The following is a 13,865-nucleotide window of genomic DNA, read 5'->3' as shown; positions in this document are numbered from 1 at the left end:
CAGCATTTTACAAGTTAAATTATTTTAAAAAATATTTCCAATTTTAGATTTCACAAGTACATTCAAATCCCTTCCACAGAGCGTTAACAGTCAACCCACACACAGTATTTGTTACAAACGTCAGTATACACAGTAAAGAATAGTACATAAGAAGCCAATCAACAATACAGAAGTTCTGAAAACCGTATTTAACTTTCTCTTGGAGAACATTAAAGTTAACAGTTTTCTGCTTGCAAATTTTTTGCCAAATATCAGCAAGCTTTAAAAAAAAAAAAGAGACTTGCCAGTAAGCACTAAAGAGAACTTGTAGGTATAATTCAAATATGCTATAGCACACATTTTAATGTTATACAGTGCTGAAGATGCATCAGAGGGAAGCAACTATAATTTAGTTGTATATAGCAGATATGCAGGAATACGCGTATTTTACAAGCATATTAAAGACTAAGCACTCCAGTCTTGAAAAGGTATTGTTTTGTCTGCATAAATGCAGGGTTGAATTCCACACTCCATTACAGATATTTCATTGAAAAACAACAGTAGAGTGTGTGAACTTAAATTAGTCTAAAAAAAATAATTGTAAAATTAAATTACATTTACTTTCTATAATACGTAACTGAAGAATTCATGTCAGTTATTCTTAAACAGAGATAATGCTAAACCACCACTACATGTCTGGGTTCTTCTCAGTCAACTCTAAATAAATAAAATTATGTCTGCCTTCTCTCTCAAGAGCTGTATCCAATGAATTTTTTACAAATGAGAACAACAGCTACAACTAATGCCTTTCAAGCCTCAGCAAAACTGAATTATTAAATCTGCCTGCATATATCCTATTACAGCCTACTTATGAATACTTGATTTTATTTTGTATAATTGACAACAGTTGTCAGGAAAGGAAGGTTTTAATGACAATCAAATTAAGATCAACCAGTGTAAGTGTCACAGTGAAGAGCCTGCGTCAAGTGTTGATGAATTAATTGATGGGTCACTGTGAAACAGGGCACATGGAACTGTGGTGTCATAAACAGCTATATATTGTCTGGTAATATTACCAGCCTTCCTGCTTTAAGCCAAAAGCACTGAAAAAGATGGGTTACTAGAATATACCCAACAAAAGAAAAATGGACTTTTACTTTGCACACCTAAAACCAGATCATTCAGGAACAACTTAAAAATTATTATATTACTTAAGTGACTATGTGCCTGAAAATTTTAAACTGATGACTAGATGAATAGCAGCACCAAGATGACATGTTGGAGTACAGAGTTTCATTTACCACTATAACAAGCAGCTTTTAATTATGACAACTTCTAAGGAGGAAAAAAACCCAAGAGACCTGAAAGATCCCAAACATTTAAGCTACAGTGCCATCACACAGGATGCAATTGAAAAATGTAGTGGCATTTATACAAGACTGATTAAATTAGTTTTAAAGCATTAATTTCTCTTAAGACCATTAAAGAACTGTGTGTACTTGAGACATTTGATCTGAATTAAGAAACCGATGAAGCAATTGATTAATTGGAATTTAAGCCATCAGTCACAAGATCCATCAACAGATTCATTTACATTCTAAACAATCAGCTGATGGTCTTATAGGATACCATGTATTAATACACAGTCAATATGATACCCCCAAACTCATCACAGTTCCTTATTGACAAGCACACAGATGCTTTTAATCCAAGCTTGATCACACTGCATCTTTTTTGAATTGCTGTATTGATTCAGTACGTTTTAGGAATTTTTATCTCTATTTTTATTAAAAACATTATGGAATTCTCTTATATGTAGCAAACAATGTTCCAAGCAAAACCAAAAAAAACCCCACATCTACATTCATATTCACAGTCTTATTTTAACTTTCTGATTTATATTATTTTGAGGTATACAGAAGGGTACTCAAAAGCATCAATTTATCTTTTCCATTTAATAGGATTTGATACACCACTTTGGTCCATTATTCTTCTGATGTATATTAATCTCTTTTTGGAGAACCCCAGTGATACAGAAAAGATAATGTGCATTATTTAAGTCTTCAGTTTAATGACTAAATAAAAAACTCTAGCATACAGAATGCCTGGAACACTGAAAAATTCTTGCTTTTCAGACCAAAAAAAGTGGAGGCCAGAATACCACTTTATAATGGTATGAAAATCAGTATGGTACTTGGCAGATGTCAGCTTTACCATTACATTTTATACAATCACCAGAATATTTTTCACTGACACTACTCCCTGTTTGTGCATTTGCTTAGTCTGCTATTCTAGTTGTTTTTAACATTTAGAACTGGAATAACCTGTGGTGATCTGTCCCATGAATGATCCAAACACATCGTCTGATTAAAATCCAAGAATCTTGAGAATATTTTCAGCCTTGCTTATTCATTTGTAAACCAATTTTGTTCACATCTTCAACATATTTGTCATATTTACTACATATGATAGCATTAAAAGCATGTTTCTCAACAAGCAGTAGATGGTACATCTTCCTTCAAATGAATTAAGGATGAAAATATTTTCCAGAAGAAGTAATTGTAACACAGTAGGAGATAAACCCTACCTAGTGTAACCTACCACAGCAAGCTAATTTCACTGAGATTACAGACTACTTTGTATCAAAGTATGTTGCACATCTGGATAGGTAAAAGGGATGAAACTGAACCTTTTGCAATCAGAGATGTTACAGTCTTTTAACACAAAAGTGGCTCCACTGCAAACCACTTTAAGGCCCCACTAAAACAGGAAAATTGTCTAACACAGATGCTATTCCATAAGTGCTATTCCATAAATACCATCCATTTTGATGTTTTACCATTATTTGAATCATTATTCTGGTCTAAGTACTGAGTTCAGCTGGCATTTTTCATTTATCTGTCCTTAACACACAGTGCTCATTTGGCCCTCACAGGAAAACATTCTGGTTTACAATTGGAAAGACGGTTCTTATTTAAAATGTATTATGAGAATTACTGCAAGTGCAAGTACTGCATGTTTGCTTAAAGATTCAATAGGATCCTTCTTACAATGTACAGTCAGATATGCAGTAATTATACAGGACAATCATTAAATTGCTGCCTATCATAACAGAAATGGAATCAGGAATTAGGACTTTTTAACTGGCTTTCCTTCTTTTTTTGGCCTAAATTTCAGTAGAAAAATCAAAATCAATTCAATCACTTTTCTGATCCTAATGCAAAGCACACATTAACATCAATGCCACAAGTAAAGGTTCAAAACATTCAAAATATTTTAAGAATATTGACTAAACAGGCTCCTTGATTTGAGAGCTCCGACAGCACAGCAGAACTTGCTCTCCCCATTGACCTCCCTAATGCCCTTACGTATTCCTAAAGACCAATAATACAAAAAATACATATGCATATACACCTCAAAGAAGAGTGCTTGTAGGTGACTTAAGGAGCATTTTCTCTCTTGATGAAAGCAGAGCTCAGAAGCAAACAAAGGAGGCTGAGAAAAGTGTATGGCCAAATATACCAGAATCCACTGAAAGCATGTTTAGTCTTGAAGATTTTAGCAGTGGCAATAGTAATCAACTTGAAGGACATACCATTAACTAAATTAGGAGGAGCAGGAATCAAAGCCTTGGTATCTCATAAAGCTTAAACACAGAAAAGTACAAGTCAAAGGAGTTGACAAAGCCATCAGATTACCATAGGCATGTGAAAAACAAGAGGATAAATCTTTGGTTAAAAATTTAGCAGGGAAAAGCACATTCTCCTTTACCAAACAGGAGCCTGGGAAGACACAACAGGCCCAGCTGCAAAGATTTATCACTGGACTTCATTACAGCAAAAAGCAGAGGATTTCTGTTTTTTCCAGTTTCTTTCTACTTGACAGACAGAGGAAGGATGTGCAAAGCTACATCGACACCTGCAATCAGAACTGTAACTGAAGAAGTTAAGTATTTGAGCTAAATTTCCTTTACCCTTCATATGTACCAAGAGCAATGACAGCATGGCAACATGGGCCATAGCACTTGTAAGGAGAACCCAGTGCCCTCCTCAACTGCGTTCTCCTGACAAGGCAGGTTGCTCCACATCAGGTTTTCTACCACTGGAAAGAGAGCTGCTAGACTAAGGTAGTTCAAGCCTACACAGGCTTCCATTCTAACTCCAGCCAGCCACACACCTCAAGCCCCATATGAAAGTCAGAATTAGATTAACATGTGCAAGCCATCCTCTCCTTATGAATACATTAAGATTGATTTGAGGATCATTTCTAAATTTTTAGTGAGACAACTTTAAAACTACTGCAAGATCACTCCTCATTAGACCTAATAATCAGAACTTTATAGGCTATGCAGAAATTCCTTTTTCATAATAAAGATGAGGAACGAGACATTTTCCAATCCTTTGAAAGAATTATCAAGTTAGTGTTAACAGCTTGCCTAGTAAAGCCTTCAGGTAAGAAAAGAAAAAAAAACCACAAATTAAACAATCTAACAGAAGAAAAAGGTGACTGTCTAAAAAAACCATAATGCATGGCATCAATCTTATGAACAGATACTTTACAGGAAACATTATAAACTGCTTCTACGCAAGGAATTCTTGAACCTAACTTCTGCAAGAGTAATTTCTTTGTCTTTTATTTTCAAAGCCTTTGACAACATATCCACAGTCTAACAGTTATAAATATACATCTAGTTTGTTTGCCTGACTTACCCTGCCTCTGAGATCCGCTTTGATGATTCTCACTTTCAGCTTTTCTAAGCTGTTTCCCAAAACTGGGGGAATTATTTGGGATTTCAACATATTCAGACTGCTACTGCAGCCAAGCCACCAAATGCCCTGAAATTCTGGGGAAGTGCATTATCACTGGAGAGCAGGAACAGGCAAATTTATGCCTAATACAATATACAGCCTCCTTACAGATAAACTTTTTCAACTCTTACTAGTCTTTTTTTTTTTAATACAAAACCTAAATAAGTAATAAATATTTCTTTGTTACTGCTTATTTTGCTGCAAATCTAATGAAACACATGCATTGTGCTAGTCTCCCAAGTATGCACAGAAAATAAAAGAAAATAATTAGGGAATTAAATATATGATCATGTCTTCTAATAACATTTTACTGTGTAATTTTACATCAATAATATAGAGAGCACAATACTATCAGGAGCTTAATGCCTGCCGAGACCACCTCCTTCCACCACATAACACTCATACTATCTGACTATATCTTAAAAAAGTAGCTGATCAGATTGAATCAGTATTACTCAGTGGCTTAAAGTAGATACCAAAACATTTCAAGCCTGAGTTAAATCAAATGTTAAAAATGGAATAGGAACTGAAGTATAGAAACAGATTAAAGTGGTTTGGACAGATTGTCGGCAGCTACTCATGCCCTGAAGATAAACTTTTATCTGTCCATATGTGCAAAACTTAACTCTAGTCATTTATCATTCTCTATAGCAATAGATTTTCAAAGCATTTTAGTTCCCAGACAGGTAGGTTTTATAACGCTTGCTTTCTAAACATAATAGAAAATTCCAGAATGTGTGAGAAATGCGACTCCTTCAGCCTTATTATTCTGCGGTAGTTGGTTTTATAGAGAGATAAAAAGTGACATCAGTTGCGCAACTGAATTCCAAACTGATATTTTTTTCCTCTGGTTTGATTTTCAAATATCTGAAGTTCCAGAACAGGCTGGGGCCCAGACAATTAAGTTGTTTGTAGAACACTTATTCCTAACTTTACAGAATAAATAGATACTACTTGCATCATCTTTATTATATTTTTACTTGCACCGAGTTTGGGGTTTCATATTAAGACACAAATGTTCTACTAATACTTGCATTTTCAGATCTACAAAACTAGACCTTTTAAACAAGTAAAACATACTTGCCAGCACAATTCTCGCTTTCTGTGGAGACATGCTTAAGAATTAATCATTTTCAAAATAACTCTTTTCTTTAATCAGCAGACTTTGAGAAGGTAGACTCCGGAGTAAGCCTTTACTAGTTTACTCAGAGCTCCTTCCAACAGCAAATCAAGCTATATGAATGATGACTTTACCTGTACTTGCATTGCATAGTTTATGCCTGTAAAATGGTTAAAATTTAAAAAAAAAATCACATCTGAGTCAGTTATATTGCTACAGAAATGAATTGCTACAAACCCTCCAAAGAAAAACTGTTTTCCTGGTTTATTCCCACATTTTACTCGTACCTTTGCTGTTAAAGTAATTACAAGTAAAGAATCCTGAAAACTCTTAACTACAAATTTTAATACAAGCGAGACTGCTCTTTTTGTTACAATTCTGAAAAAAACAAACATGTTTGCAACTACTAATTTAAGCCTGAGTAAATATACCATTTTTAAGGAGTTTTGTAAGTGAAATTCAAAAAACTGATCTATGTAATGGGGGATATCCAGAGGGACCTCAACAGGCTGGAGAAACGGGCTGACAAAAACCTCAACGTTCAACAAGAAATGGTGCACAATCCTGCACCTGGTGAGGAACAACCCCACACACCAGTATATGCTGGGGGGCCACCCAGCTGGAAACGAGCTTTGCAGAAAACGACCTGGGGATCCTGGTGGACACCAGGTTGAACACGAGCCAGCAACATGCCCTTGCAGCAGAAAAGGCTACCAGTATCCTGGGCTGCGTTAGGCAAAGCATTGCCAGCAATGTGGTGGGGGTGATCCTTCCCCTCTACTCAGCACTCATGAGGCCACACACTAGACTCCTGTGTCCAGTTCTGGGCTCCTCAGTATGAGTGATATGGACATACTGGAGAAGGTCCAACAGAGGGCCACGAAGATGATGGACTGGAGCATCTCACATGTGAGGAAAGTCTGAGAGAGCTGGGACTGCTCAGCCTGGAGAAGACAAGGCTCAGGGAGAATCCTATTAATGTCTATAAATACCTGGAAGGAGAGTGCAAAGACTCTCCTTCTGGAAGGAGAGGGCCAGGCTCTTTTCAGTGGTGCCCAGTGACAGGACCAGAGGCAATGGGCACAAACTAAAACACAGGAGGTTCCCTCTGAACATCAGGAAACAAGAATTATTATTTTTTAACTGTGAGGATAACCAACCACTGGCATAGCTTGCCCAGAGAGGCTGTGGAATTTCCCTCCTTGGAGATGTTTAAAAGCTGTCTGGACATGGTCCTGGGCAACCAGCTCTAGGTGGCCCAGCTTGAGCAGGGGTGTTGGACCAGAAGATATCTGGAGATCCCTTCCAACCTCAACCATTCTGCGATTCTGAGATACCATCTAAAGTACTCACATAGGTAAGACCAAAACAATGTAAAGCAGGCCTGAAAAATACCAGATGTAACTTACAATTGTGCAAGTGGCATTACCTTGCGAGGAATTAAAGGTTCTTCACAATCAAAGGATTGTGATAATTTGTAAATGGTCCCATTTCCCTATTGCTTCCATTGCACAGCTGTAGTGGTAGACATACAGTATTTTGGAATGTCCACACCAGTAAATTACTATACACTGGATTTAAAGACATATAATAACAAAATTGTTTTATGATGATTTGTGCATGACAGCATGCTTGACAGCAGTGGAACTGATCAGCCAGTGGGAGTTGCTCTCTCTAGAGTATCATCTCTAACAATTAAAAAAAAATCTTTTGCCAGTTTGGTAGCTGCTGAGAAGTCTACAGCAGCTGATGTATTAAAATGCATTTGTGGACCTTATTTTACTAGAATTCTACCTTTACAGTTTTTACAAACTTTTAGAAGTTTGTTAGAAGAGGAATACCTTAATGCAGTACTCTGTCTCTTGGGAAAACTACTTTTTTCCAGAAGCAGTGGCCTGTTACTCTGCATAGAATCAAGTGTCTGACAAAAATTTTAACTCTGTGCAAAAGACAGATGTACAAGGTTCAAATACCATGGTCAGGAAAGTTGAAGTAGACCAGTAAAAGCACTTTCATTTCACCCTTTGGAAGTTCAGTTTCTACCAGAAAAGGCTGAAGAGAAAACCCAGCTCTACTTTCCATACCATCATAAAGCATTGTCTGCGACAAGGGGGACCTCAGGAACAAAAAGAAGGGCTTAACTAAGATTAATCAATTCTTATCCTCCTAAAAAGCTACTAAACAAAGAGCTAGTATCATAACAGTGTTGTGATTAGTCTGTCATAGGCTTAAATAGTTAGCAGTAGTACAGAACACAAACAATTCTTTGTAGTCCTAGCACTGTAGTCCATGCAGCATGTCACAAGCCCAAAAGGTAGTTATCCCTTGGCTCTTCCAGCTGCCAAGGCTTTAGCAAATAGCCCACTTAGCCCTATTTTCATGTACAATACTATTCTGCCATGCCATCTTTCTCTCAGTAACTTTTAACTTGGGGCAAATTTCAATCAAGTATGGCAGACCAAAGATCTCAAGGATATGAATTTCCTTGAATTTTTGTGAAAAATTAGAGGACGAAAGAGCCACAAGAACAAGAGAAAAGCCAAGCTGTTGGCTCCAGCAGCCATCTGTTCTAGGACCTAGCAAAAACTGATAGCAAAAAAAATCAACATGTGCTTAGCTCAGAACCAGCCATTGCATATGCCAGCTTTTGCCCTATGAATAATAAGAATTTGAGGTTACTGGAAGTTGGTAAATGAAAAGTTTGAAGGAAAAAAAAAATTAAGCTTCATTCACTCTTTTTTGACACTGTAGCCACCCTATCCAATTTGTGTTCCTCTCAGAATTTCACATTTGAAAGTTAACAGACCACAAATATTCCAGAGATACTGAGTCTTATAAAGACATTCACCAGATTTTCACGAAGGACCAGTTCCAGTTCATCTCAGAACACCTTTGTGTGTTAGCACCTGGATCAGAAGCTGGTCACTGAACCAACAAAAGGCACAACCAAGGTACCAACACAAGGCACAGCCAAGGTGGAGGACAAGGATTTTAGCTTAGAGAAGGAAAGAGTTTATCTTTGATATTTTTCTTCTTTTACAAACATAGTATCTTTGATAATACTCCCATAATGTTGAAGTCATTACCACCTGCTTCAGTTGGCAGTTCCTGTGGACAATTATAAAGTTATGCGATGATGTCTGGAATGCCCTGTCTACCTTTTGATCTATGACTGAGATGGCATATAGACAAATAAAACGTACAGAGCATGCCAAGCAATCTAAAAAAAGAACCTGAAAACTATGTTAAAGGCCACTTAGGATCTAGCTTAATTTGAGCAAGGAAGCTTTCCGTTGGTGTAACACAGATCTCGCCTACATTTGCATAACAGCTTTCCACTAAGGTAGTCAGTTGTTTTTGGCATAATACCTGCTTATACACCAAATGAAAATAACCTTTAAACCACCTTTTGCAGCTAGCTCAGCATGAACGTTTCCTTTAATCTGGTGGAAGGCTGATAAATGGGACAAATCTTCCAAATCGCTTGTCATCCCTGCCATATGTAATGAGCAAAACCAAGATTCAGCCTTAACCTTCCCCCCCTCCCTTCTTAAATATATGTATAAAACCAAGATATTATTCCAGAGTTTTTTGCTCTTAATCTTTTCCCCCTTTTTTTTTTTTATTTATTTGGGAAGCCAATTAAGATCTTGTGGAAGCCTCTGTTACATGGGGAGCCTGACAGCAGCAAAGGATTCACATCTGAGGATTTCCACCTGCTCCATCCCCCCAGAAAGTAATCCTAACTCTAAACTCAAACACCCATCTAACTGCCTCCATTCATGAAAGAGAGGAATATCAATGTTACAGACTGTCAATCATGAATACAAAACAAAGACTCACCCACATTAGTCTTTAGACTAACTTTTCTAAAAGTCTGATTAAAAAAAACATAGGAATCTTAGAAATTAGATTGTACACATGTTAGAAATTAGATGTACACAATTAGCATCAAGTCATTATATCAGATTATATGAAGATATCATTCTAGCTAAAAGACAATGTATCTGATCAAGTAAAAAAAGAAGACATCTAATAAGAATTCAGTTTTATCAAAATAAACTTGATTCCCTGAAATTCAGCTTCTGCTATGTAGAGTTAGAAGTATCCTAAAAAAACCTCAACATTCCTAAAAAGTGCATTTGGGGGGTGGGTGGGAAGTGGAAGGGGAGAAAAACAAGCACATGCCACTGTCTCATTTCTTCCATGGTACCACACTTGCACGAGAAGCCAGAATAGTTTTAGGCTGAACTTTGTAAACTACCCATTTATAACTCAAACTGCTTCTTTTTTGACTGAAGATATAGGATATTACAGTGCTGCAGACAACATTAATATGTAGCGTAAATATTGAAGCTGGAAAATAGTACTTTGCCCCAAAAGTAGCTTACAGGGTGGGCTGGATTTTAAGATTAGTTCAAACTCTTTGCTTTACTCTTTATAGACTTATAGTAACAAGTTATAGTTAAACTGTTTTATTGCACAGAAGATAAAATAAAATTACATATAGAACATAAAACCATGCAAAAGCAAATGTATTTTACAAGGTACTTAAAGTGTCAACTATAAATTAAACCATAAATCAGTCAAAATGCAACATCTAGGAAGAAACAATTACAGATGTATGTGTTCACTCTTTAGTCAAAAAACAATTACTGCCATATGCTTGAAGTTCAGGGGATTTTTTTTTTTTTTTTGGGGGGGGGGGGGGGAGTTGTTTGGTTGTTTTTAAAGAAGTGCAACACCAATATAAATAGTTAACCTGTTGCACACTTACAGAAAGTGCATGTTAAAAATCACATTCCATGTGCTGCAGAATTGTATATAAAAATTAACTAAGATGGAGATTATATACAGACTCTTAGGAAACTTTGTCAGTCCAGATCAGTTATAGATGATCTGTAGCATCTAATCAGCATTTGAAAGTCATTAGCAAGACACAGTAACTGTACAGTAACAACTTCTTCTTTTGGCAAATATATAGCTCTAGTAGTGTTCTGTAGGCTATCAGAAATATTTTTGTCTTCTCTTGCAAATGATCTCTGCAAATTTAGCCTTTTATCTGAAATATATGATAGAACTCCAGTGCCACAGTGAAATACCAAGTGCCACTAATACAGGGTTTACCAATATCACAGCTATTAGCTTTGTGAAATTTAGTGCTGTCTGACAAATATCAGACCGTTCTTCAGGATCTGAAGAGAAATGGTAATATAAAGGAGGGAAACTCAAATGAGTTATAGTATTGTAGTTCAAATACATATATAGTATTTGAACCTTGTACATCCAATAGTAATTTCTAAACTTTAATCAAAACAGCTATAATTTATAGGGTTCTTATAAAGGAGATATTTGTTTCTCAAAGATTAAGAGTACTCCCCATCACCATGTGAAGAGGAACAGAGCTAACGAGAAGTACTTTTCTTTCTCTCACTCAAGAAAATCGTTGGTTTTGTGACTGACCAAAAAGGCAGTATTATTTCCAAGTTAAAAAATTCAGTTATTTCAGGGTTTTAGATCGTTGTAATAGATTAAAAAAAAAAATTTAATCACATATTAGTAGGTTCAGATTTCAGTTCTTTTCAATTTAATAACTGAAATACAATCAGATGATATTTATGTGTGTTGCAAGATAATGATTAGTCATCAATCATTTAAAAGTGTCAAGTCATATTAAACAAGTACAGTCTTTTAAATATAAAGCAGTCTTAATATTTGCTTTACCTAAGCATTTTGTTATAACAATTCATAAAAATCATCTATTTAGAGGAACATACCTATAAAGGTCTCATGTTCACAGTAAGATTTCTCCTGTTTTACTGCCCAAGCAGACTGTATTTCTCACACGTGGACCCCCTCTGATTAAACTCATGAAGGTAGATGTCCTAACATCAATCTATTTGACCACTTCAAATTGGCCACAATGCACAATCTAAAATTTTACTGCAACCACAAACTTATCACATAACCAATGTGAATTATCAAAACATACCAGTTTTTTCCGATGTTCTGAGAAACACCATGTCAGATGGGATTCGTTGATTCTGAGGAGAGGGGAAAAAAGGTATATTTTTTGTAAGTAGGAAAAAAAGTGAGTTCCAATCAAATGTCCAGTAAGATCTATCACCAAAAGGTCACACTTGGATTAAAACTCAATTAAAATAGGATTTCTCACAGTACTTTACATTCAGCATTTGCAATTCAGAAATCAATATTTAAAAAAAATTATACAATAAGCAACAACAGCTAATCCTTTCAGATGCTCTTTATAAGTGAATCATAAATACCTGAAGAACTACAACAGATTTACATTTTCTTGACTGAAAACAGTAGTTTGGAAATACAAATATCTAATTGAAATAATTTTCAAAAATAATTTCACAGAGCAAAACTCTGACACTCAGTTAGTATATGTAATAGAAAAAAACAGTGAAATTCAAAACATCTGTCTTGGCACTCAAGTTGCAAACATTATGTATACCAAGTAGTCTCCTCTCTCCTAAGGAGAGAGGAAACAGCAAGCCACGGAACAGCATTTTCCTATTTCACATATCTATAAACCTCTCCTTTACAAAGACAAAAATTAATAGAATTTCTTCCTCGGTATTTAAGGCATAGAGCCATATGCAGAGTCAGGTGCATCTGCACACCTGTTCTGCCATTTCCCTTTCAAGCACAGAGCTATCTGTATCAAATCACGTTTTCAATTTTTTGTTGACCACAGAAAGGCCAATCTAAGCTTTCGCAGATTAAAAAAATGAACAATACCACCCTCCCACACACATGCTATCTACCACATGACTACCCACATCCCTAGCTCTCCCACCACTTGTTCACAAGGCACTGACCAGCACCAGTTACACATTGCCAACATACGGTTTAAGAATGAAAAACTAGGGGAAGTAAAAATAACCAATGTGTCAAAACCTGAAAGAGATACAGGACTGGAAAGGAAAAAAGCAACAGACTAAGCTGACAGGGACCAGAGTGAACAGTGGACAGAGCAACAAGAGAAGATACTGTACTGAATTGCAGTTTCTTCCATCACAACTTATGTCCAGTATGCCACATGCCATACTATTTGATACTGAAGCTAAACACAAAAATTCATTTGTATTCCATTTACAGACTACCTTTAACCAATTAAGAAATCCCAGTGGATTATTAGCAATGGCTTTACTAGTTCCATGATAAAAAATATTTCTTAATATTCATTTCAGATTACTGTTAAGAGGATATAACACAAAAATATTTTTCACATAAAAAAGTACCTCCATTTGAGAATAAATTCCTTATTTTCCCATTATAGTTGGTTGGTATTGCCTTGAAAGCCACTGCATACCTAAGGCTCATCTTTTATTTTTTAAGAGCTCAACTGTCTGTTTGAGTGGAAAAGAAAATAAACATAGCTGACCACATGGCAAACATGAACTTCATGGATTTCAGCCTTAAAAACCTGACTGAATTTACTCAACATAAAAAGTTAAGAAGCGTGTTCAGTATATGAGTATTTCAAAACTACACAATTATTCCCTATTTCATAGTTCAATTATAATCAAACCGCAAAATTAGTACAGTAATAATAATTCAATTGTGGCTCTATTTTGCACACAAACTACCAGCTATAGAAAACTGGTTAGTTATTTTATACAGAAGAAACAGCCACGAAGATGGGGTCAAGCTACCCTGAAAACTTCAAGACATTAAGCAATGGAACACCTCACGTACTGAACGCAGCATACAGAATCCTGCCTGTAAATTTTACAAGGGTAATCCTAGTCACAATATTTTGATTCACTGTATCAAAGTGGAAGATACGAATTCTATGAGTTATTACAAAGATGTAACTATCAAAGAAAAACATAATGGGTTCAAAATTATCTTTACATGAAATTCAAGTGCATTCAGCAGGTAGCAGCTCCGAACATACTTATCCCAACAGGAATCTAGGCAATAGC

The 13,865-nt window shown here is 35.9% G+C and overlaps 1 protein-coding gene across 8 annotated transcripts in view; it reads right to left on the bottom strand.

The window, feature by feature from the left end:
* ATP9B (ATPase phospholipid transporting 9B (putative)) overlaps positions 1-13,865 on the bottom strand; it is a 174,885-nt gene that overhangs the window by 110,901 nt on the left and 50,119 nt on the right. For all 8 annotated transcript variants that reach the window (XR_012041096.1, XM_072853466.1, XM_072853469.1 and 5 more), the window contains one exon: positions 11,900-11,951. Coding sequence is in view for 7 of the 8 variants with exons in the window: in XM_072853466.1 (XP_072709567.1) it covers positions 11,900-11,951 (52 nt within the window). In the remaining variant the exon portion in view is untranslated. The remainder of the gene's footprint in view (positions 1-11,899; positions 11,952-13,865) is intronic.

The sequence above is a fragment of the Ciconia boyciana genome, chromosome 2 (genome assembly GCF_034638445.1).
Source record: "Ciconia boyciana chromosome 2, ASM3463844v1, whole genome shotgun sequence".
Taxonomy (NCBI): Eukaryota; Metazoa; Chordata; class Aves; order Ciconiiformes; family Ciconiidae; genus Ciconia; species Ciconia boyciana.
Note: the sequence above shows the minus strand (reverse complement) of the source record. Positions and strands in the feature narration are given on the sequence as shown.